The 24,351-nt window shown below is 38.1% G+C and overlaps 1 protein-coding gene and 1 pseudogene across 1 annotated transcript; both read right to left on the bottom strand.

Annotated features, from left to right (window-relative positions):
• Nucleotides 1-1,054: 1,054 nt before the first annotated feature.
• LOC135708793 (cytochrome P450 4V2-like) lies at nt 1,055-20,641 on the bottom strand. The gene is made up of 5 exons (XM_065230943.1): nt 20,288-20,641; nt 2,144-2,402; nt 1,956-2,076; nt 1,719-1,889; nt 1,055-1,655 (listed from the first exon to the last, which is right to left on the bottom strand). The coding sequence occupies exons 1-5, from the start codon at nt 20,637-20,639 to the stop codon at nt 1,065-1,067; spliced, it is 1,494 nt and encodes a 497-aa protein (XP_065087015.1). The 5' UTR covers nt 20,640-20,641; the 3' UTR covers nt 1,055-1,064.
• A 324-nt stretch (nt 20,642-20,965) lies between these two features.
• On the bottom strand, nt 20,966-24,021 carry LOC135708860 (cytochrome P450 4V2-like; annotated as a pseudogene).
• Between the last annotated feature and the right edge of the window lie 330 nt (nt 24,022-24,351).

Here is a 24,351-nt window from a genome sequence, read left to right as displayed (position 1 = left end):
GTACCCCCATATAGAAATCACAGACGTAGTCCTACGTCAAAAAAAGGATGCCGACTGGACTCGAACCATGAACGTCGCATTTATCAAACCTGTACTTTCTCCACTGCTCTCTCCATGCTTCGGAGCTTGAACAGGCTTAAAGCAAATAAGAAGCGATCGTAGTACGACAATTGATATCGCCTTGCTTTTTCTGCTGAACGGAAAATGGAGAGAATCGAAGCAAGTGCGTACGTAGTTCTGCAATGTTATAAATACAAAGATAAAAAATCATTGCATTGTCTGCATGGCCAACTAATATCATTTGCTGCGGTTTTCGCTGCGGAGGATGATAGGAAATGCAACTAACATTGAATGTAATAAATTTTTGGATTGCGTGTATCAAATCTAAAAGGGTTTGATGCCGCAAAAGACCAACTTGGATAGTTACGACAAGATTTGGATTCACTCGCTAGTGTTTTGAAACATCGCTTGTTTTGAGGCACACACAATCTCCCGGGAAAAATAATCAATAGCATTTATTTGCATCGCACCGAGGTAGGCCTACCAATCACACTGCGCATCTGAATTACAGTTTCAATCATCAACTGCCTCGTGTCGCTCGTAAGAGCCTAATGAACTCCAATGCGGATTTGCGGTGTTTGCGTGTGACATAATGTTTTCATATTGTATTGTAATCAGATTATCATTTGACAATTTGATTGCAGGATGGGCGATGTAATCATTTAAATGCATTTAGTTGCCGCCCTCTCGTCGTTATATGAGCAAAGCTGCCTCCTATACAGGTTTGTTCGGATCAGAGATTAGGCACCATCACATAGATTTTGAACTTTTACTACAATCTACAGAGCCCTTATCACCACTTCGATTATCAAACATGTTGCTTAATAAACAGTGCGATGGATCTTAAATGCTTATCATACCTCATTGTCTTCTCTAACAGTTGGTACGGATCTTATCAGACTATTTTCAAATCTCTGTTTCTGATCACTCAGAAACTGGTTGAACAGTAAGAACAGTAGAGTTCCTTTGAGTTCCTACAATATCGCTTAGAATCAACTTAGCAGCTACAATCCTTTGTTCCTCTTCACCAACCACACACTGTGCGGACCATCCAGCTTCAACGTGATTTCAAACTTAAACTTCAAATCCGACTGCTTCAGGTTGGTCCTCAGCTCGAAGTTTTGCAGAACGCGAAGCAGCATTATCCTCACGGAAAGCATCGCATACCGATGTCCGATGCAGTTGCGAAGGCCACCATAGAACGGCATGTACGCGTAGGGATGCCTCTGTTGGACGGCTTCCGGTCGAAACCGTTCCGGATCGAATAGTTCCGCATCGGGACCCCAGAACTCCTTCCGACGATGAAGCGTGTACAGATCGTACGCTATGATTTGATCCTTCGGGACTCGGATGTCATCGATGAGGATTTCCTTCGACGTCTGTCGTGCGCCGAACGGCACCGCAGGACACAGTCGCAGTACTTCCTTGACGACCATTTCGGTGTACTCCAGTTGCTTTACGGTGTCCAGGTTGATTTCGACTTCGGGGGAGTAGAATACTTGGTTCATTTCGGCCATCACTTTGTCTTGAATTTCCGGATACATCGCTAGAAACAAACAGGTGTATGCCACCGTGAGGGCTGAAGTGTCGTTGGCCTGTGAATGGAATAACTTTTATGTGTTGGTATTCAGAGGATAGATCATTGGGGGAATTCATACAGCGGACATTATACTGAACAGCTGATAGATAAGCTCCGTGTCGGTGAAAGCAGTTCCGTTACTTCTTTGGGCAGTTATAATCTGATCCAATGTATTCATTTGTTTCTTCAAAAATTCATCGTGGGTACTCTCCGGTTCAGTACGTAGTTCACGTCTTCTTTCCTGAATTATCTGTAAGTGACAAGAATGACGCTTTTGAAATACTTCCTAGCCATTGCATCCAGACTGACAGAGAACCTTATTCGTGAAAGCGAAGCAATTGTTTCGCGCCTGTTCGTCGATTTGGTATGTTTTGGAAAAGCGATAGAATAGCCAAAGGTTGACGTTCACTATGCGAGCTCCTATGGCGTTCATCATTCTGAAACGATAGGAATTGTACGTTAATTTAGAACCCAAGCACGTACAGCTCAATCACAACAACCGACATTTCCAAATTACGGATGTAGTCCTGTTGACCGGGTAGTTCATCTACAACTCGACCCATTGTGGTACTGAAGGCAATCTCCAGGGTGCAGGTGGATATGTACTGGAACAAGTCGATCTCGGTGTGTCCATCGGCTAGCGGTTGCAATTTGGTGATCATTTTCATCGCCCGTGCATCCATAGTAGGTAGGAAGCCCGTCAGCATACGGGTGTTGAAAGTTGGGCTTAGCAGCTTCTTCGCCTGGAGCCATCGTTCGCCCGCTGGTTAGTGGTTTGTATTTCATAGCAAAATCAGTGCTTGTTATTTTATTTAAAATGGATATATTATAGTATATGTTATTTTGATAACCAAAAATTCAATAGAAATGAAGTTGATAGTGTACCGAAGAATATGCAAGATGGGTTTAAAAATGAATAATTTTACAAAATGGCAGGTGCTATTTAGGATGACAGAACTAATGCCGACGATGTTGTTTTTCACAATGGCTAGGTTTGTACCTTCTGTTATTCTTGTAAAAAGAAATACCAGTCCTGAAACATTTTGTTTGCAGTAGACCTGAGAGAGTGACTGTATTAGTTGAGTTAAGTTATCTCATACTATCGTCGTGGAGGGCTTATTTCCACACTTTTTTAGGAGTAATAAATCGTCAATTTTTTTTATTAAGTCGATAAGTTAGATTGATTTCGATAAAACATATTTATTTCGTATAGTGGTACCCTTATGATGCGTTATTTGAATGATAAAGCTGATGATAAAGCTTTAAAAATTCAACCAAATACGATTTAGATTATGATAACGACGTACTCAACATCACTTCCACGAACTTCTGACATAAATATCAGCAATGGTCTGCAAATAAAATGTTTATAAAAGGGTGGCTACTGGATTTATGAACTTAGATTGACGGTTTTTCCCAATTTTTCCGGTTTGATAAAAACAGCTAGATTTGTTTTTTTTTTATTTAATTTAAAAGTAAACTGTATTTTCAATATGTTAAAAGATATAAAGATGATGGTCCCACCTCCCACCTCTTACTCCTACAAAGGTTTTAGCTGGACGATCAATCTTCAAGATAATTAAGTATAACATCTTAACCAGATGGGACCTCCCTTAGCTCAGTCGGTAAAGGCGTAGCTACAAAGCAAGATCATGCTGGGTTCGATTTCCTGTCCGGTCTAGGAATTTTTCGTGTTGGAAAATTTCTCGACTTTCCTGGGCACAGAGCATGATTCTACTTGTCACATAATTATACTAATGTAAAAATGGTACAGGCAACGAAAGCTCTCAATTAATAACTGTGGAAGTGCATCTAGAACACTAAGTTGAGAGCACGTATTAAGGTAATATGCGATATGCAATAATCTTTAAATGCGAAGATGAATAACAAGAAGAAGATCTTAACCAGATTGGCAATCAAAACGAACAGGTTTAGGTTACAATTATAAATTCCATCATCAATTTTCAGTTGCTTCACAGTGATATAAATGTGAAAAAGCTTAAGCGTTCACCCTTTTGTCCACCTAAAAAAAGGCAAAGCATCCTATTACACTAGCAACCCCGCAATTTGATGCTTTCATAATTTTCAACAATGGCAGGAATGCTCACAAACCCCTGAAATTCATAGTTGAAAATGCTAATTTCAAATAATGTAAATCGTTGACTTCACGCAGAAGTAATACTAAACATATAGTCAAAGTACCTGAAATTCAGCTAAAAAACTTACTACTAATTCAAAGTATCTTCCAAATAAGCTTAAACATTCAATTTTATTTTTTTTTCAAATGATGAATTCAGTCTTTTATGCCCACAATACGCGCACGAGGCTCAAACCTTTGTAGACTACTCACAATTTCCTTTTATTGTTTTTTTTTTCTTGTAAGGTATAAACCTTATCTTTTTCATAATCTAAGTTAAGCATACCAACTTTCTGTCTAAAACTTTTTAAATGCTAACTATTTTTTTCCAAAATCGGACCAAGACACAAACGGACGACAGTAAATTTCAAATAATATTAACGTTGCAACAGCGGCACCGGTGGTGTTGTGGTAAGCGTGATTACCTCTCAACCCAGCAGACCTGGGTTCAATCCCAGTCGGCGCCGCCGTGATTTTCTGAGGTATAAGATCTCTGATCGTGCCTTCCTTCGGGGCGTAAAGCCGTTGGTCCCCGGTCTATGAGTTGATGGGTCAATAGGTAGGGTCCAGTGTGCAAGCTGCCTCCCGAAAGGTTAATTTAATTGCTTGCAAACGAACAAGTGACTCTGACCATCCTTATTGCACAAACGATCATATTCCCCATCATATATGAAGCAGATGACAAAGAACGAAACCGAAAACGCTGACAACATTTTTTGCTCTCTTCATATAATATTTGTATCTTGATATTGAAACAACGAAAACTTCTGTAACAACTTTCATAGCTAAGCTTAATGTTTTATCTACCAACTTTGTGACTAGAGGTTGACTTTTCAAAGTGATTTTATTGAAGTTTGACTTAGTTTCCTGCTCGAAAATATCTTAAAAAGTGAAGAATTTTAAAGTATTTGTTCTATGAACTTTCCACCCATATGATATAAAAAATTGTAGTCTACGGCATAATGTTCCTTATACTGTTTTAGAAATTTTGTTCAAACATAGTTTTCGTGTAGATTCCATAGGTTGAGAGATAAAAAGGCCGTTACAGCTAAAATTCACAAGACAACAGAGCCAATAAAAGTTTCAATTAGATTGACAGAACAAAGTTGCATTGCTTTTCAATGACGACCGATGATTGTTTCATTGATAGATGATTTTTTTTTAGAAATATGAATCCTCAGTAGACGTGTTTTTTTTATCAAAGGCAAGTGCCACTCGAGCCATCAGACTTCAAACAGCTTCCTGGGCAGGAGTTTTATGCGGCAACCGGAAGGGGAAAGGTGGTAGACATTTTCAAGCATATGAAACTGTCGAAGTTTGCTAAGAAATATCTGGTTTGGTAGGCTATCTGTACCTGTGGCTTGAAAAACTACATTTTCATTGCAACCAGGACCGTCAACCAGGAAATTCACGTAAACGAAGGCCTGGAAAAACGTCTGCTGACTTTTCTAAAACAATCTGATTGTTCCGTGCTTTTTTTGCCAGATTTTGCATCCTGCCATTACAGAAAAATGCCATGAATTGGTATATCGCCAACAACGTGCAGGTTGTGCCCAAGGACAAGAACCCTCTCAACACGGCAGAGCTCCACCCGATGGAAAAAAAAAATTGGACCATCGTCAAGCGGAACATGAAGAAGATCCAAACAACTGAAACAGTTTAAGGCAAACTTTTACTTTTCTCATGTTCGGGATTTTTTTCCTGGAAGAACATGAGGCAAATTTACTCATCACTGAGCTCCTACGCTTTATTTGATTTATGAGTTAACTAAACTCAAATTTGAGTTGTTCTCATTCGCCGTTCGGAAAGTGTCGTATGACAATATCACGGAACATCACGGACTCCTGAAGCTGCTCCGATTTTGCTTCCCTTCGTAAAAAGAACAGGATCGTTCTTTTGTTCTCGAGTATCGCTAATTCATTTGGGTATGAATACTCGCTTTGTTAGATTTTATTATGTTGTAGAATATCACCTTGTTCTTTTATAGAATTTTTACATAAATTTGTACTAGACCAGAATGGCATGGCAGGTCCTTGAAATCGGATCAGCCGGTTTCAGTTGTTGAAATCGGATTTTATCGAACTCATTCCTAATCTTGTTTGGCAACTCACTAGGTAAGCCGCCTTCAATCTGATCGATCCCCCTTGTTCGCTGCGCACATCTTCGTCTTCTTCCAGTCGGGTCGCTACTATAGATACAATAGATTCCATAGATAAGCGGAGGCACAAAAAGTTGTTTTGGCAACCATGATAAATAAATGATCTGACTGGCATCCGTGAAAAAAGTTCATGCCATCATAGAGCTCTTCGTTGTGCAGTTTTGTTTTGTTTCGTGCGTAAAAGTTCTAAATAAAGTGCAAAGCAAATCTTTGCAACAATGAATCGAGGAATGGTTTGCTTTATCTTTCCTTCTTCCGTTTTCCGCGAAATAAATCAGAATCTGGAGTGTGGAAAGCGTTTTGTGCTCATAATATTACAATACATCTCCCTCCAACAACACCATGATGATGTCATGCTCGTTTGGCTACACTAACTGACAGTTCGTTTGGATACATTATACTTTGCCTCCGCTTATCTATGGAATCTATAGTCGTTACCAATAACCATTTTCATTAGGTCGTTATCCGATATGTTAACGATGTGCCCAGCTCACCGTAGTTGCCAGATTTTTGCATTCGATCTAAATTTCTTAACTTACAAACCTGCTGCAATGCTTCGTAATGATTCAATTCTTTTCTACAGTGATTCAACAATTTCCGAGCTAAATCCAACCTTTTCAAAATTAGTTCAAAATTTTTATAAGTGTCGAAACGATTCAGGAAATTCCTATTTGAGGTGACACTTTTCAAAGCAGATTCAAAACTGAGTCTGAACTTTTTTGAAGTGAGTTCAATCTTTCGAATAAGTCATCAACATTTTTCTATCTGAGTCCAAACTTTTCTGTTACGTTATTGAATCCTTTTTAAAGTTGGAAAAGCTCTCCTGAAGTGATTTCAACATATCCCAAATTCAAGCTTTAAAGAATTGGTTTCACATTTTCTTGAGTGGGGCCACATTAGCTGATTTAATCCCTTGCCTAAATGAATCCAAGGTTTCCTGCATTGATTCAACTTTTTCCGAACTGAATCCAAACTTATCAGAGCGATTTTTGTTAACTGCTTTGGCATTTGGCAAGGGCACAATCTTGTTTAGGTCATCCAGCTTCCCTAAAAGTGTAGAAAGTTTTCCGAAGTGAAACGACACTTTTTTGAGCTTAAATTTTCCAAACGGAGTCCAACCTTTTCTTAAGTGGTTCAATACCTTCCTTAGGGAATCCAAACTTTTCTGTTGAGTGATCGAATTATATTTAATATTAGTCTGAGATTTCCTGAAGTGATTTAACTATCTTTTAACGTAGATTCTGTTCCTCTAGACCCCTCCTCGTTGTTGTGAGATTCACATTCTTTGATTTAAAGACCTTCGTGTGTTCATACCTGATGGTAGATTTTTTTTAGCAAGCACAATTGTTGAGTAAACTACCTCGACAAAAGTACGTATTTTTAAAGAAATTTTAGGTTTCTTGATCAGCCCAATTGGATTTTGGCTCCGTCCTTTGAAAAACAGACTTGGATTTTATAGAACAGACCTTTGTGAATTCATATATGATGGTAGATTTTTTTTGAAGTCAGGGTGGATTTCGTGTGAAATTTGTGCTTGGATTTTATAGAATGGAACGTGCTGAATTCATACGTCAGGCTTGAATTTTTGAATTGTTGTGAAAACCGAGTTTAAATTAACAAAAATACGTATTTTGATGGAAGTTCGGGTTTATATTCAGCCAAGTTGGATTTTGACTCCGTCATTTGAAAAATTGGCTTAGATTTTATATAGGGTAACCAACTGATTTTGGACCCTTAGAGGAAGTGAGATCACGTTTATGTCAAAATAATATTATTTGTTTATTATTATTATGCAATTTACATGCGGTTGTGTTCGAAAGCTACTCATCTTGGATGTAAAATGTCACTAGATGTTTTTTTTTATTGATATATGCTCGAAAAATAATTCTTTTCACATAATGATATTCACATATTTTGGACCCTTCCACTTGATTTTGGACAGTGTCCATAATATATTTTGGACACACTGAATGGGAACGAATATATTTTGGACATGCTAAAGTTCTTTCAACCTATGAGCCTAAAATTAATTACGACGGTCACTTCTTCCTATCTCGCATTTGTTAGGTCCGTCTAGGTGGGAGAATTTTCAAAGAAGGTGCCGTAAAACGGGGTGAAATTGATCAGCGGGGTGAATTTGATCGCTGAGTATACCCAATATTGTACTTATGCATAATATTTTTACAATGCATACAAAGATACATTCGTACGCTTAGTAACAAAAAACATGATCAATTTTGCCCCACTGATCAATTACACCCCGTTTTACGATATGCATAAAAGATAACCCCCCGTTACTCGCGCTGTTGTACTTTGTACAACACATATGAGTTTTCCATTGCCATTTTGTTGCTGCCAATCGATCTGAAACCAACTTGTATTCCTCAAAAAACTTGTTTTGAACTAAAAAAGCTAAACTTTGATTACAATTAACCCCCAAAATGCGGATAATAGAGAAAATGTAAATGGAAGCCGCGTAAACGGTGTCCATACTACGTGGGATTGACTTAATTGGTTACAACATGGAATATCTCGAGATCCTGACCAGATAGAAAGTTACTGTCTTCGGCAAAGTTGTTCAGGAGGTCAAAGCCTATTTCTTAGTGTACAATAGTTCAGAATTATCTCACTTCGTGGTGCTAGTATACATGTGAAATTCTCGTGTATAAAATATCTCTAGATCCTGACCAGATAGAAAGTAAATGCCTTCAGCAAAGTTGTTCAGGAAGTCAAGCTCTTTTCGTTGGTTGAGTAGTTCAGAAATTTCACACTACGAGGCACTAGTATATACGTGTAATTTTCGCATATACAATAGCTCGAGTTCTTGACCAGCTAGAAAGTTACTGTATTGAGCAAACTTGTTCAGGGGGTCAAAACTTTTCGACTGGTAGACAGTAGTTCGGAATTTTCTCACCACGTGGCGTTTGTATACATATACACTTCTCGCATATGATATATCTCGAGATCCTGACCAAATAGAAAGTTACTGTCTTTGAAAAAGTTGTTCAGGAGGTCAAAGCCTATTGCTTGGTGTAGAATAGTTCAGAATTTTCTCACTATGTAGTTCTAGTATACACGTTAAATTCTCTCATATAAAATATCTAGAGAGCATGACAAGATAGAATGTTACTGTCTTGGGAAAAGTTGTTCAGGTGATCAAGGCCTTTTGGCTAGTGGACGGTAGTTCAGAATATTTCACTTCATGGTACTAGTATATACGCGCAATTCTCGCATATGATATATCTCAAGACCTGCTAAAAATGTACTGTAATCGGCAAAGTTGTCCAGGCGATCAAACCCTATCGTTGGTGGAAAGTACATAATTTTCTCACTAGGTGACGTTGAAAGACACGTGAAATCCTTGCATATAAAATATCTCTGAATGACCGGCATACTAGTGCCACGTAAAGGGAAAATTCTGAATTACTGTACACCAACGAAAAGATCCTAACATCCTGAACAACTTTGCCGAAGACAGTAACTTTCTGTCTGGTCAGGATCTAGAGATATTTTATATGCGAGAATTCCTCATGTATACTAGCGTTGCAAAGTGAGAAAACTCTGAACTTAAGTCCACCAGCAAAAAGGCCTTGACTTCTTGAACAACTTTGCCGAAGACAGTAACTTTTTATATGATCAGGATTTCGAGATATTTTATATGAGAATTTCACGTATATACTACCACCATATAGTGAAAAAATTCTGAACTATAGGCTTTGAACTCCTGAACAACTTTTTCGAAGAGAGTAACTTTCTATCTGGTCAGGATTTCGAGATATATCCCATGAGAGAACTTGACATGTATACTAGCGCTATGTAGTGAGTAAATTTTGAACTACTGTCCACCAGCAAAAAGGTTATGATCTCTAGAACTACTTTGGCAAAGACAGTAACTTACTATCTGGTCAGGATCTCGAGATATTCCATGTTGTAACCAATTAAGTCAGAACCCTCGTAGTATGGACACCATTTACGCGGTTTTCATTTACATTTTCTCTATTATCCGCATATTTTGGGGGTTAACTGTAATAAATATTTAGCTTGTTTAGTTAAAAGCAAGTTTTTTGAGGAATACTCGTTGATTTCAGATCGATTGGTAGCTCGGCTGCAAAATGGAAATGGAAAACTCATACTGTTGTACAAAGTACAACGCGTGAGTACTCGTGTTACAAAAGTTGGCGCGAGTAACGGAGGAAATATAATATAACATAAGGAAACAACTGATCATACCAATAAAAAAAATCATTCAGAAGTATATCATAATACGGAGACCTGACTCTATGCTTGCAGTCCATATTATTTTTTGTATGGACTGTTCATAAACTACGTAGACGGTTTTTGAGAGATTTCAACCCCCCCCCCCTTCCGTAGAAGACAGTCTCAAACACAAAATTTAAAAAATTGTATGGACCGTAGACATCTGCCAAGCGCTCCCACCCCCCTAAAGCGTCTACGTAGTTTATGAACAGCCCCTTAGTTAAATGCGTTTGGGAGATAGGAAAACTTTTGTGGAAAACTAGGAACTAGGAAAACTAGGAAAACTCGGAGTGGACCACTCTACGTGTTTTGCCGTTTTTCCCATTTTGAATCGCCTGATAAACAAGAAACATATTTAAAAACAATGAATTCATATAATTTTGATTGATTTACTTACCAATTTAATCAGAAATCTGAGATAATAGCACGATCGACCAACCGGAATTTTTTTTGTCGCTCTTTTGATGATTCTCATTTGATAAGTGTCCAAAATAAGTTGGTGACATTTTTTTGCGATCTTTTTTGGACATTTTTTATTTAATACTTTTTAAGTAAAATCTTAAGGTGAAATCTTTATAAACACGTGAAATACATCTTCCAAAGTCAGATAAACTGATTTAATAAAAACAAATCATTGAATTGTATATTTTAGACCAAATTTAAAACAAGTACACTAACGCCGATTCCTCTTGACAAACGTCGAAACATGAAACTTTGTCGATAACATTTTCTTAAACTGCTTAAATTGAGCAATTGTAAGCAATTTGAGGTGAACTAATGATCTTGAGACATAGCAAGTAATTTAAAGAATGTAATTACAACATCAACCCAGATGAATTTGAAGAAACTAGACAGTAAGCGAGGAAAATATATGAAAAGGGTCCAAAATATGTAGGGGTCCAATTCAAGTTGGTTACCCTAATGGACCTTGCTGAATCCATACGTGATGGTACATTTTTTGAAGCAGGCACATTTTTTTTTAATCCCTCCCCCCTCGACTGGTGCGAGCATCGAGTAACAAAAGAAAAACTTGCGATTTGTTCCGGCCCATGGTTCAAAAAAAAAAAAAATGAAAATGTCCAAAGCAAAGAATGGCACAGTCAACTTTCGCTCGTTGAGTTAAATCCATAGTACCCGTAGTGAAAGGTTTCCATTAGTTGGGCTGAGCTGTCATGCCAGAAATTGGTTGCGGGATACACCGATTATTTATTATCATCCAAATCTTTTAGTAAATTTCCAAATTGTTCCTTCATGAGCCCCTCGGAAAATATGACGTTTGACTTAGATTTAGGTGACCTACAGACCTAACGGGAGTCCAACTAAAACGTAGCTCAATTAAAGATAGCCCAACGAGCGAAATTCGACTGAACATAAATTTTTGTTTTACGATTTCCACAGAAAAAAAGAATTGTATCCGCGCAATTTAATGTAAGAAGAAATGAACACATGGAGTTTCCCCACTTTTTGGCCATAATTACAGAAAAACAATACGCATCGCTTTCAAAATTGGGCTGTTAACAGCTGGAGATCGCAGTAGCCCGCGCTTGAAAGCTGACGTGTTTTTTCTTTTGCTGCGTATTTTTCGTCAGCGAATTAAATATTTTTTGATTTAAATTTGTCAAATTGCGCGATAAAATTTAGTTTGAAGCGTTCATAAAGTTATCATTTAGGGTATTTTACTCTGCACGCCTTAATCCATGCCGAATGATTGAGCTGTGCCAAGCGCTGTGCAGAACTAGGTTTCAATCAAAGTGTGCCTATTAACCATGAGTTTGGTAGCCCCGCGAGTAATGAGCAAGGCCTAACAGTTGACCGATCGGTAGGCCACCCATCGCCCTGGGCTCCCTTGATACGAGCTAGTTCAAAAGAAGGATGATGACTGAGATGCATCTGCAAAATGACCGGATTTGGTAACGGGGATGTGCTTGATATCCCATAGAAGCCCATATCAATTTAGACCAATGACTGGCAAGAATATACTGGGGAAATCGCTGGGGAAAATTTTAAAAATTTCCACCCCGGATGATCTTGGCAAGACCGATAGACGAATCTGGTCACCCTCTATGGTAAGTTGTTTTTATTTATTGATTATTCTGCATAACAAACTTGTAAACGTACCTAAACTTTCGCAGAAAATCATGCTCTGATTCTTCGGAGTACGCTTCGAAAGACACAATATTTAGCAAAAATGCATTACTACGCTCAGCAGTGATGCCGTTTTATAATATATTGTTTGTGACCTACTTTTCAAAATGAGTTTGAAACATGTCCGGTTGGTGAATTAGCCCGGGAACGTGCTGATAATGTGTCCGTCGCTAGTTTTGGTGGTAATTCGGTGGCCGACGTTGCTGTGTATTAGCAAGTTTTCCTATTGCAAAAGTGCTCGGCAATGCAAGCAAATTTGTGTTCGTCGAAGGAAGTATTGCGACATAGATGCATCACGAAATGAGATGGTCATCCAATCCTTGGGCTTAGAAAAAATCGAAACTACGGAATGTGTGTGTATAATACTAATATCCAATTGATAGAGGTAATACAGTGCTTTCCCGATTTTGTCAGCCCTATCTGAAATTTTAGGCTGACAAAAACGGGAAACTGACAAAATCGGAAAATTTTGTTATTCAATATTTTATTAATGGACTTATTGATGAATATTTATTATTCTTACAACAATGCCCCAAATGTCTCAAAAGTTCATTCAAATTAATCCCATATTCCGAGAGTTCATTCAAATTAATCCAATTAACGCAGCGCAACAAGTTTTGTGATTAACTTTATTTAAAAAAAAAACGCAAGAGAATAACTATAATGAGTAATATGTAAAGTGTTTAATAATGTGTGTGTTATAAACACTCAGATTGATTCAAAAAAAGTTAATGTTGAGAAAAAGAAATGAAATTCTCACAGCCTCAAGGATAAAGTGGAAGTACTTCGGAAGCTCGAGACCAAAGCTATGACCAACATTCATCCTACAACCGTCAGAAAAATTCAAAGAAATGCTGAGTTTGCTGCATCAAACAAGAATCGTCGACGGAGCAAAACTTTCAAGTACGTTTCAACAGGTACGTGTAAACCTTGAAGATGCTTTGTTTCTCTGGTTCCTGAATCAAAGATACCTGAACAAAACAGTATCCACGACAATGCTAATTATGAAAGCCCAAGCATTCGCTGAAAGTTGCATGTTCTTGAAACATTTAAGTTTTCTCAACATTGGGCACATAATTTCAAAGTACGGTATGGTATAAGAAAGCTCAAAATATGTGGAGAAGTATTGTGAGGTATAAGTGTTGATGGTTTCTTGGAAAAGTTTCACGAGAAAATTCGCCATCGGGAGCTTACAGCTCAGATGGTTTACAATGCAGACGAATCGGGATTATTTTTCAAAATGTTTCCTTCGGAATAACTAGTTGGTACAATCGAGAAAAACGCTCGAGGGCGTACAATTATTAAGCAGTGGATTGAGTTTATGCCATGTTCCAATGCTACGGCAGATCACAAACTAAGCATGGTGATTATTGGGAAATCACGTAGCCCCCGAGCATTTAAGAATGTCAATCTTCTCGTTACGTATCTTGGGTTCAAAAATGCCTGGATGACGCGTGAATTATTCCAAACTTGGTTTTTTAATGATTTTGTTCCTGGAGTACGACGGTTTGCAACTGAAAAAAATGCTACCACCTAAGGTCATATTGCTTTTGGATAACTGTTTAGCCCATCATATGAACAATGAACTCCAGAGTGAAGACGGGTTAATCACAGTATACTTTCTGCCTGCCAACGTGACTGCAATCATCCAGCCGATGGACCAAAACGTGATACAGAATATATAGCTGCGATATCGAGAGAAGCTCTTGCTTCATGTGATGGCCCGCAACAACGAAGACAACACAGAAGAATGTTTGAAGCAGATGTCGTTGAAGAAAGTATGTTTTTGGATACACGAATCCTGGGCTGAATTACATGACGTTGTTATTCAGCAGTCATGGAAGAAAATCGGACAAGTGATTGATGGAAAATTTCTACACGAAGATGATATTCCGTTAGCGCAGGGACAATGATCGTAACGACACCATGATTGCCCACAATGTGGAAGAACGGTATGCTAGCAAAGCATACACGGACGAATATATCCTTAAACTTGTGCCAGATGACCATGAACAGTAGACTGATGCAAAATTTGAAATTTTCGCTCCACACTTTTCAATCGGTTTCAAAACAGGTCCTGATTAGCCTCCGAAAGTTTAAACTCATTTGATCAGAATCTGACTTGGCACAAACCATTTAAAGTTTATATGGAAATTACTATGGGAAAACAAAACTTTTTGTTCATTGTCTTTTAGCCTTTTCCATATTGCACTGTTAACAAATTCTATTGCTATTCTTATGGGGATTTTTTATCAGTTACAACTTTGCAGAAAATCAATTTTCAGTCAAACGTCAAATAAAATAGTTATTAATTGTTTAAGAGATTGATAATCTTATGGCAAGATTCAGCAACTGTATTGTGGGCAACACTGTATCCTGCAGTGTGACATAGTAGCCATGATTTTGTCCTCTATTCTACGCGCCATAAACACCAATGTTGCCTGCTGAACAGTTGATTGAGCATAATCATAAGACATCAGTGACTGGAATCATTAATAACTTTTGTTCCTTACATTTTATTGAAAAGTGGTTTTCAACAAAGTTGTAGCTGGGAACATTTTCTACAATCATTGTTATCGTTTTAAAAGCATAGTGATGTGGTGAATTGCTAGATAGATATGAACAAAACATAAGTTTTCCCATAGTAATTCCCATATAAACTTGAAATGGTTTGTGCCAAGTCAGTTTCTTTCTAAATTTCTAAAGTAGTCCAAATTTTGGGAGCCTTATCAGGGCCCAATTTGGAACCGTTTGAGCACTGTGGAGCGAAAATTTCAAATTTTTCATCAGTCTAATGAACAGTCAGCGATCAACGACGAATAAGAGCAGCTTGAAGAACCTGATCAAAGTGAATTTCAGCTTCCCGAACTGGGTGAACCATCAAATACGGGAGCTACCAGTAATGCGGAAGCAGTATAAATGTTTTATAAAATCATTGATTGGGCTGAAGAATCAGCCCTTGTAATTGATGACATCATCTATCTGCGTCGTATTCGAGAATTGGAAACTAAAGTCAAACCAACATTGATGTATTTTTTAACGATTTGTTACTACGCCTTCATACATTTTTCATGAATACATTATAATGTTGATAAAAATATAATAATGTTCATTTATTACAACTCAGTTAAGAAAACAATTCCAAGCGGTATAAAAGCTTTTCCAGCAGAAAGCAATCCAAAACATTAATTTAAATATTTCAACCAAAACACTACGGTAGTAGACTTAAATGACGTAGCATTTTTAAACAACTTAAGGCCGCTCTCCCCTTTTGTAGCGTATTTTTCTAAACCTCCTCCGCCTCCCTCTTATAATCCTCTCCTTGACCTACAATGTCACCCATCGCAATTTTTTAGTTGTGCTTCATCCGATTGAGCTGATCTGGGTGTGGCAAGCTTACTCTAATCACATACAAAATATCAACTTAATCGGATGAAGGACAGCTGATAAATTGCGGTGGGTGGCCCCTACCAACCACCGCGTAAATCAGGGGATTAGTGTATTATGGTGTGGCAAAACAGTTAAGCATCATTTCGAGCATAATGCTCGAGAATTCATGCTTAAAAACCGAAGAGTTCAGCAAAATATACAGGCTAACAAAATCGGGAAAAAAGCTGGCAAAATTGGGAGCTGCCATAATCGGGAAAGCACTGTTCATACATGCGGGGCTTATTGTAAGTAAAAGTAACCTCGGAATGGGCGTGACACTCCAGACAATCTGAAATGGGTTGCTGGATCTGCAATAGAGCTAACTCCCGAACTAAAGCTGTCTACAATGACCATAAATGCGACATTGTAGAGAGAGTTCTTCCATAATAACACTGACTGTCGGCCAGAATGCAGATTTAGGTGGAATGATATGTTTTGAGCCTGAAATTGAAACTTTAGACTAAAAGTCTCTTCTACAAAGTTGTTCCTTATAGTTAGGCCCTCATTTTTATCACAATGAATTCTAGGGTGGTTCCTATTATCATTAAAATCAAAAATCTAAGTTTTTTGTTTGAATAAATTAAGGTATACATTTTTCGGAAAAGTTATAGCTGAGCTAATTTCAAGCAACTTTGTCCAAAAGAACTTTTTTGTATCTCTTAAATTGGCCGATTTAGAGCTATTTTCTTGAATTGAGTTAGGGTGGCTCTTAAAAAAACAGGTTTTTTGCTCTATTTTTCTTATTTCGAATTTCTCAGCAAAAAACTTGTCAATATCTTTCGCCGATCAAGAGTTATTGACGTTTTTATACTAAAAATATGCACTTTTCAAATGTTAATATCTCTGGTTGGGGCAAACAAAAAAAAAGTTTTTTTGCAGCATTTGAAAGGGCGTATGTTATTCTCAATAATATGACAAAATTGGAGGTATGTTATTTTTTAAACTCGTATAAAATCAATTTGAATTTATTCATATTTTTTACTATATTTGAGTATATCTTTTCTATTAGAAGAGATACAGGCAAAAATTCAGCTATAAAACATTCGTCTTAAAGAGTTTTAAAAGTCTCTAGAAGATAACATTCATGAGAATTTTCAAATAAAAAAGTTATTGGCAAAATATGGATTTCATAGGACCACTCTGATGACAAATTTATATAAAATGTGCTAGTACATTTGTTTCAATATTTGGACATTTAGTGCCTTCGAAGAAGTTTTTGTTCTTAAAAATTCCCTTCTTTTGGTGTTTACAAACGTCAGGGTGGTCCTCAAACTAGGGAATTTTTAAAACTAACTTTTTTGTTCTACAAAATATAAACATGTGTTGTTCAACAAAGTTGTAGTTAAGTTACTTACAAGCAACTTTGTCGAAGAAAATTTTTTTCTATCTCTTAACGTTCTCATTTTAGAGTAATTTTTCGGAGTTGACTTAGGATGTTCCTGGAAAAAATAGTTTTTTAGCAATAACTTTTTTATTTGAAAATTCTCATGAATGTTATTTTCTAGAGACTTTTAAAACTCTTTAAGACGAATGTTTTATAGCTGAATTTTTTGCCTGTATCTCTTCTAATAAAAAAGATATACTCAAATATAGTAAAAAATATGAATAAATTCAAATTGATTTTATACGAGTTTAAAATATAACATACCTCCAATTGTGTCATACTATTGAGAATAACATACGCCCTTTCAAATGCTGCAAAAAAACTTTTTTTTTGTTTGCCCCAACCAGAGATATTAACATTTGAAAAGTGCATATTTTTAGTATAAAAACGTCAATAACTCTTGATCGGCGAAAGATATTGACAAGCTTTCTGCGGCAAAAATTTGCGCCTTCTTAAGATCTAAAAGTTATCTTAAGACTTCTTTGCTGAGAAATTCGAAATAAGAAAAATAGAGCAAAAAACCTGTTTTTTTTAAGAGCCACCCTAACTCAATTCAAGAAAATAGCTCTAAATCGGCCAATTTAAGAGATACAAAAAAGTTCTTTTGGACAAAGTTGCTTGAAATTAGCTCAGCTATAACATTGCCGAAGAATGTATACCTTAATTTATTCAAACAAAAAAGTTAGATTTTTGATTTTAATGATAATAGGAACCACCCTAGAATTTATTGTGATAAAAATGAGGGCCTAACTATAAGGAACAACTTTGTAGAAGAGACTTTTAGTCTAAAGTTTCAATTTCAGGCTCAAAACATATCATTCCACCTAAATCTGCATTCTGTACCACTGTGCACTGTCGGCCAGTGGGGATTAGAGGGAATACACACATACACACACAGTTACAGAAAAACAATACGTACCGCTTTCAAAATTGGGTGTCAACAGTTGGGTGGCCATCTCACAAAAAATCGGCAGAAAATGCTTACTTTTAAATGTAATATTTGTTAATATTTTCCTGTGTGATTAATGGTGATGAATTTACTATTTTAATTTATGAATTTACTAAAGCTAGCTAAATAAATATAAATAAATGACGTAATGGGTTCGGGAAATATAAATACATGAGTTCAGGAGTACTAAGAAGACACGGAATTATAAACCACGTTAAAATTATTTGAATAGAAATGATTACCGTAGAACGGAGTATCTTTGGTAATGCGGGTAGCTTTGATAGTAGAATATAATGATTAAATTTACACTCTACACTATTTCCCAATTAAAAATATTGGTTCCATTTTGTAGCTTATTACCTTTGATATCGTTTAGAGTTTTTTGCAGTATGTTTTACATATTTTCCAAATACCTCCAAAACAAATTTTTCTCGTTTTTCGCCTGACAATCACTTATTAAATGTATGTCCTATATAGTCATTGAAAAATTAATTTTTTTTATTGCTTATGATGTTTCTGATTATATACCCATTCAAAGTTTCTTATTCCTTGATCAAAATTGTTTGCGATTCTCGAGTGGTTTTCTACTTTCATCGAGTATTATTAAAGTAAACACAAAACAAAAATCTGACGTTCGGTCATAAGACAATAAAAATAGTGCAAATGCAATAATTCCTGGTAAACATGTTACCAACGAATTGACTCTAGGATCCCCAGTACTTGTTATAATAAAAATTAAAAATTTGAAAATCATTCATTGTTGTAAAAACTATTTAGAATATACTTCAAAAAACTTTAAAAGTTACCCCGTTTTACGGTACCCCCTTTCTCATTTTACAGCTGGTAAAATAAATTAGACCGATCGATGTCCTTCTATGCCACTTGAAACCACTGAAATGGAGTTGATTATTCCGTATCAAGTTTCACGTATGTTATGTGGTTTAAGTCTGATATTTACGTTTAGCATCTCCAACTATGAATTCTTGAATTTGTTTAAAGATATTTCGAGCGCCATGCCAATTGAAATTGAAGAAATAATTTAAATATATTTTAACATATTATAAAATACCAATATAATCTTTCCTATAATTATCAATGAAGTCCTCGGGCGCATGTAGGTGCATCATATTCCAGAGCATCTTTTATGCAAAAAAATAACACAGACTTCCTCACGATAATAAGCAAAAATGTGCCGAAGTCGTCATTTTCCAATAATAAATGGTAGGGTAACGGAGGTTTTTTGGACCGCTTTAGGAAGTCATTATACAATTTTTCGAAGCATGATTTCATTACAATAAATGATTATTTCATCAAGTCAAATCCTTATTCAACGCAATTCAGCAAACAAATAAGCAGGAAATATCACAAATAATGAAGACGCTTTTTAAATTACTTTGGACCGCTAAAGCTTATTTTGGCCCACCTTTTCTACTTCAATCGGGTTGTGGTAACATATTTTGGACCAGGTTTGGATCATATTTCCGACCACCTGAATGTACTGGTTAGCGGGTATGGCCAAAATATATTTTCTCTAGATAATGACGAATATATTTTCGCCATGTCTCAGATCACTATTTTAACACGTTTTGCGCTTCTTCGAGCTAAGAAGTGTTTTTGATCAGATTTAATTTACACAATAGTCGTATTCGCATGATCAAAATTTATACATTTAAAAATAATAACTCGTGAAAGTTGGGTTCAATTATGCCACCTCCTATGGATTTTGGACCGATTCAGTGTGAAAATGCGTGAGTATATTTTGAACTTACTACCACTAAATGAAACATTTAGTTGAAAACAAAAGTGAAAGACGCTAAATAGTGTAAACACTTTCACATAACTTTCACAATATTTAAAAACATTATTAATTTTATGTGATAAAATGAGCAAAATATATCCAGGTTAGCCAAAATATGATAGTGGGCCAAACTACATCTATAACCCTAACTCTCATTGCTGCTTGTAACGATTTGATTGGCATTCGAACATTTTCAATTGGTCACTTGCTTATTCTTCATGAACAGTTTTTGACTTAGTTTTCACTTGATGTACTGAAACAGTTTCCATATTTTCCCTCCTTCATTCGTTACACACCACAATCGTTCACATGTTTGCTAGTTCACTACCCAAATAAAAAAATAAAACTCTTCACATTTAACAAACACTTCTGTTATGATCCCAACACTCACATCTCTCGGTGATCAGTCCGCTGCCCAGCCGGAAAAAATCATACGGGAACGGCTTATCGTACATTTCGTTCCGCGTCAAAATCTGCTGCAGCAAATCCGGATGATTGATGATGATCCATGGCGAAGGCCCCAACAATATCTTTCCGACGCGTTCGGCGGACGCAAACAGTTTCAGTGCAATTTGGAACGCTTCGTGGGTACTCTTGCCCCAGAACAGTGGAATATGGCCGAGGACCGGATACACGGGTTGAAAGGATGGAATCTTTTCGGCAAAGCTGCTAACGCGTAGTAACTTGATGTACTGAACCACCAGCAGTGCTCCCACGATGGCGAGCAACAGCAGCAGAAACATTGTCACGTCACGAATCACTTATTGTGGAATGACAGGAATCTAGATGACCATACCGAGTTGGACGTTTGTGGAGAACTAGTCTTTACACTTGGTGTAAAACCTAGTTTTACTGTAGGTGAAGCTTGGCCAAGAAGTTTTTGTGTGCATGTTCTGCTGAACTGTTCTTACGCGTTGGAATTACCAGCAGTGTTCTTAATGTTCTGACCAGTTAAAAAAAACTTAACAGGTGCGACTAGCGGCGGCGCTGTAGCGTGAGGTGTGAATTGTACTGCGGAGGGCACGGTGGAGGACGAGATAAAAATTTACGGTTCTTAATTACTGCTTTATTAAGTAGATGATGACATGCATTTGTTTAAAAGTAATTTTCGCTCTGTCATCCATACTTTGTGAGGGCCTTCCAGTTTCAGCGTAATTTCAAACTGAAGCCTAAAATCCGATCGCTTCATGTTGGTATTGAATTCGAAATTTTGCAATAGCCTGATCAACATTATTTTCATCGAGTTCATAGCATACCGGTGTCCGATGTAGTTCCGAAGGCCCACACTGAACGGTAGATTGGTGAAAGGGTGCCTCTGTTGGATGGCTCGAATCGCTCCGGATTAGGGCCCCAGCAGTCCTTACGACGGTGCAGCGTATACAGACTGTAGATGATGTTTGTTTGACGTGGTCCGAATGGCACAGCAGGGAACAGTCGCAGTACTTCCTTGATGACCATTTCGGTGTACTCCATTTGCTTCAACGTGTCCAGATTTATTTCTACTGCGCGGGAGTAGAATACTTGGTCGATTTCGGATGCTACTTTGCTCTGGATTTCAGGATGCATGGCCAGAAGCAGGCACGTGTATGACACTGTGAGAGCTGACGTGTCGTTGGCCTGTGAATTGAATGCGTTTGTAAAGCTATTAAATGTACCGAAGAATCAAACTCACAGCCGCGATCAGGGAACACAAATGATCACCAGCTTCCGTATCCGAGAAACCGGTACCATCTGGCTTCCGAATTGTAGTGACTTGATCTAATGTGTTCAATGATTGCCTTGTGTATTCGTCATTTTGCCGAACATTTTCGCCAAGTGTTTTCAGTTATTGACGCCTCTTTTGAATGACCTGGAAAATAAGTATTTCAGTAGTTCGTATTCCTTTTGTTTGATTCAAAACAAAACGCAACTCTATCAGAAAATCCATTGCAAATTTTTAGCGCTTTCTCATGTCATCTGTATGATTTTGAAATCCGGTATAATGGACCAATGAATTGAATTATGTTAACCAATCGCTCACCCACTATGTTCATAAGTCTGAAATCATTGTTGAAAATTAATATTGCTCATTCATCTCCAAATAGATCCGTGCAAACAACATTTCCAAATTGCGCACGTAGTTCTGCTGCCCGGGAACATTGTCTTATCCCATCGTGGTTATGTACGCCATTTTCAGGGTGCAGCTGGATATATATATATTTGAAGATGTCGATCTCGGTGTGGCCATCGGCCAGAGGTTTCAAATCGTTGAGCATTTGCATTGCTTTGTAATTCATAATCGCCAGGAACCCGGTCAGCATACGGGTGTTTAAGGTTGTATTGAGAAGTTTGCGGGCCTGGAGCCATCGATCGCCGGCTGGAATGATTGATGGATGATTTTGCGTTGATGAAGAAGCTTGCTTAATCGGATTGCACGTAACTAGATTTTCATAAATATTAATTAATATGATATAGCCTATCAACCAGGAACTATCAGCACCTTCCCCAAAGATGATTAAGAATTTATTATCGATATCACTTTCTGAAGTCCACTTTCTGAAGTGGCCAATATTATAACGCTAGTAAAATCTGACTTCCGATGTCCAATCCTACTTCCTTTCCAACCCTACTTCCAACCCTACTTCCAACTCTACTTCCAACCCTACTTCCAACCCTACTTCCAACCCTACTTCCGAATCTAGTTCCAACCACACTTCCGATCCTACTTCCACCTCTACTTCCGATCCTACTTCGCACCCTACTTCCGACGCTACTTCCGACCCTACTTCTGACCCTACTTCTGACCCTACTTCCGACCCTACTTCCGACCCTACTTCCGACCCTACTTCCGACCCTACTTCCGACCCTACTTCCGAGCCTACTTCCGAGCCTACTTCCGACCCTACTTCCGACCCTACTTCCGACCCTACTTCCGACCCTACTTCCGACCCTACTTCCGACCTTACTTCCAACCCTACTTCCGACCCTACTTCCGACCCTACTTCCGAGCCTACTTCCGACCCTACTTCCAACCCTACTTCCGAGCCTACTTCTGACCCTACTTCTGACCCTACTTCTGACCCTACTTCCGACCCTACTTCCGACCCTACTTCCGAGCCTACTTCCGAGCCTACTTCCGACCCTACTTCCGACCCTACTTCCGACCCTACTTCCGACCCTACTTCCGACCCTACTTCCGACCCTACTTCCGACCTTACTTCCAACCCTACTTCCGACCCTACTTCCGACCCTACTTCCGAGCCTACTTCCGACCCTACTTCCAACCCTACTTCCGAGCCTACTTCTGACCCTACTTCTGACCCTACTTCTGACCCTACTTCCGACCCTACTTCCGACCCTACTTCCGACCCTACTTACGAGCCTACTTCCAACCCTACTTCCGACCCTACTTCCGAGACTACTTCCGAGCCTACTTTCGAGCCTACTTCTGAGCCTACTTCCGAGCCTACTTCCGAGCCTACTTCCGAGCCTACTTCCGACCCTACTTCCACTGCTCTCACTAATTACTTAGATTGCCCATCATTGTCGCATTTAAATAAACGGTGTATTCATAGAAATGTGAGGGGGTGTTTTATACACTCCTGGGCTAAAGGGAGGTGCATGAGCACTCTCCCCCTGAAAGTTAGAGGCGAGATTAGGTTTTGATGGGATAGAACCCCACACACGGGGCCTGCATTAGCAAACCTCAGCTGCTTCTGAGCAATTGCTGGAGTAACCTTATGAATTTTTGAATGTTTTCTCGTACTATAAAAAATCACACACACACACTGCACATTTTCAGCTTGAAAAACACCTTCCTTTCATACTCACATCGATCCGCGATCAATCCATTGCCCACACCAATAAAGTTGTACTAAAATGGCTTATCAGATTCGGATGGACCACTACAATCCATGGTTTTGGTCCGAGCAAAAGCTTACCCAGCCGATTGACGGATGCAAATAGCTTCGTAATGAGCACGAATGCTTTATGGGTCCCTTTGCCGCAGAGCAAGGGAATATGACCGAGAATCGGATACACGGATTGAAACGGTTAGATCTTGTCAGCTTAGCTGCCTGCGAGCAGGAGTTTCCGATATTGGAATGCCAACAGTGCTCCAACGATTGCGAGTAGCAGAAGTAGCATTTTCATAATGACTTTCAACAATCCCCATAATCGTTCAGTAATCGACCGTTCCAAAAAGGACCTTAAGAGCAACTAATGTAAAATTCAAATTTTAATCTAACATCAAGCTTTAATCGTTCGCAGATTTGTGCATACTTTTTCCAGCCCGTGAAGCGATAGTTGATGGTTATTTTTTTTTACTCCTTGACCACCCCGGTTAAGCGTCAAGTTTCGTACAACACTAGTTGGCCATCGATTGCAATTCATTACCGTTGTGGTGTGGCATGTTGTTGGAGTTCCTTTGTTAGCATTCGTCGGCCAGAGGCAAGCGAACCTAATTAGCAACGTACG

This window comes from Ochlerotatus camptorhynchus, unplaced genomic scaffold (genome assembly GCF_037179485.1).
Source record: "Ochlerotatus camptorhynchus isolate MF236.1 unplaced genomic scaffold, CSIRO-AGI_Acam_v1.1 ptg000033l, whole genome shotgun sequence".
Lineage (NCBI taxonomy): Eukaryota > Metazoa > Arthropoda > Insecta > Diptera > Culicidae > Ochlerotatus > Ochlerotatus camptorhynchus.
This window is presented reverse-complemented; position numbering and strand designations above follow the sequence as displayed.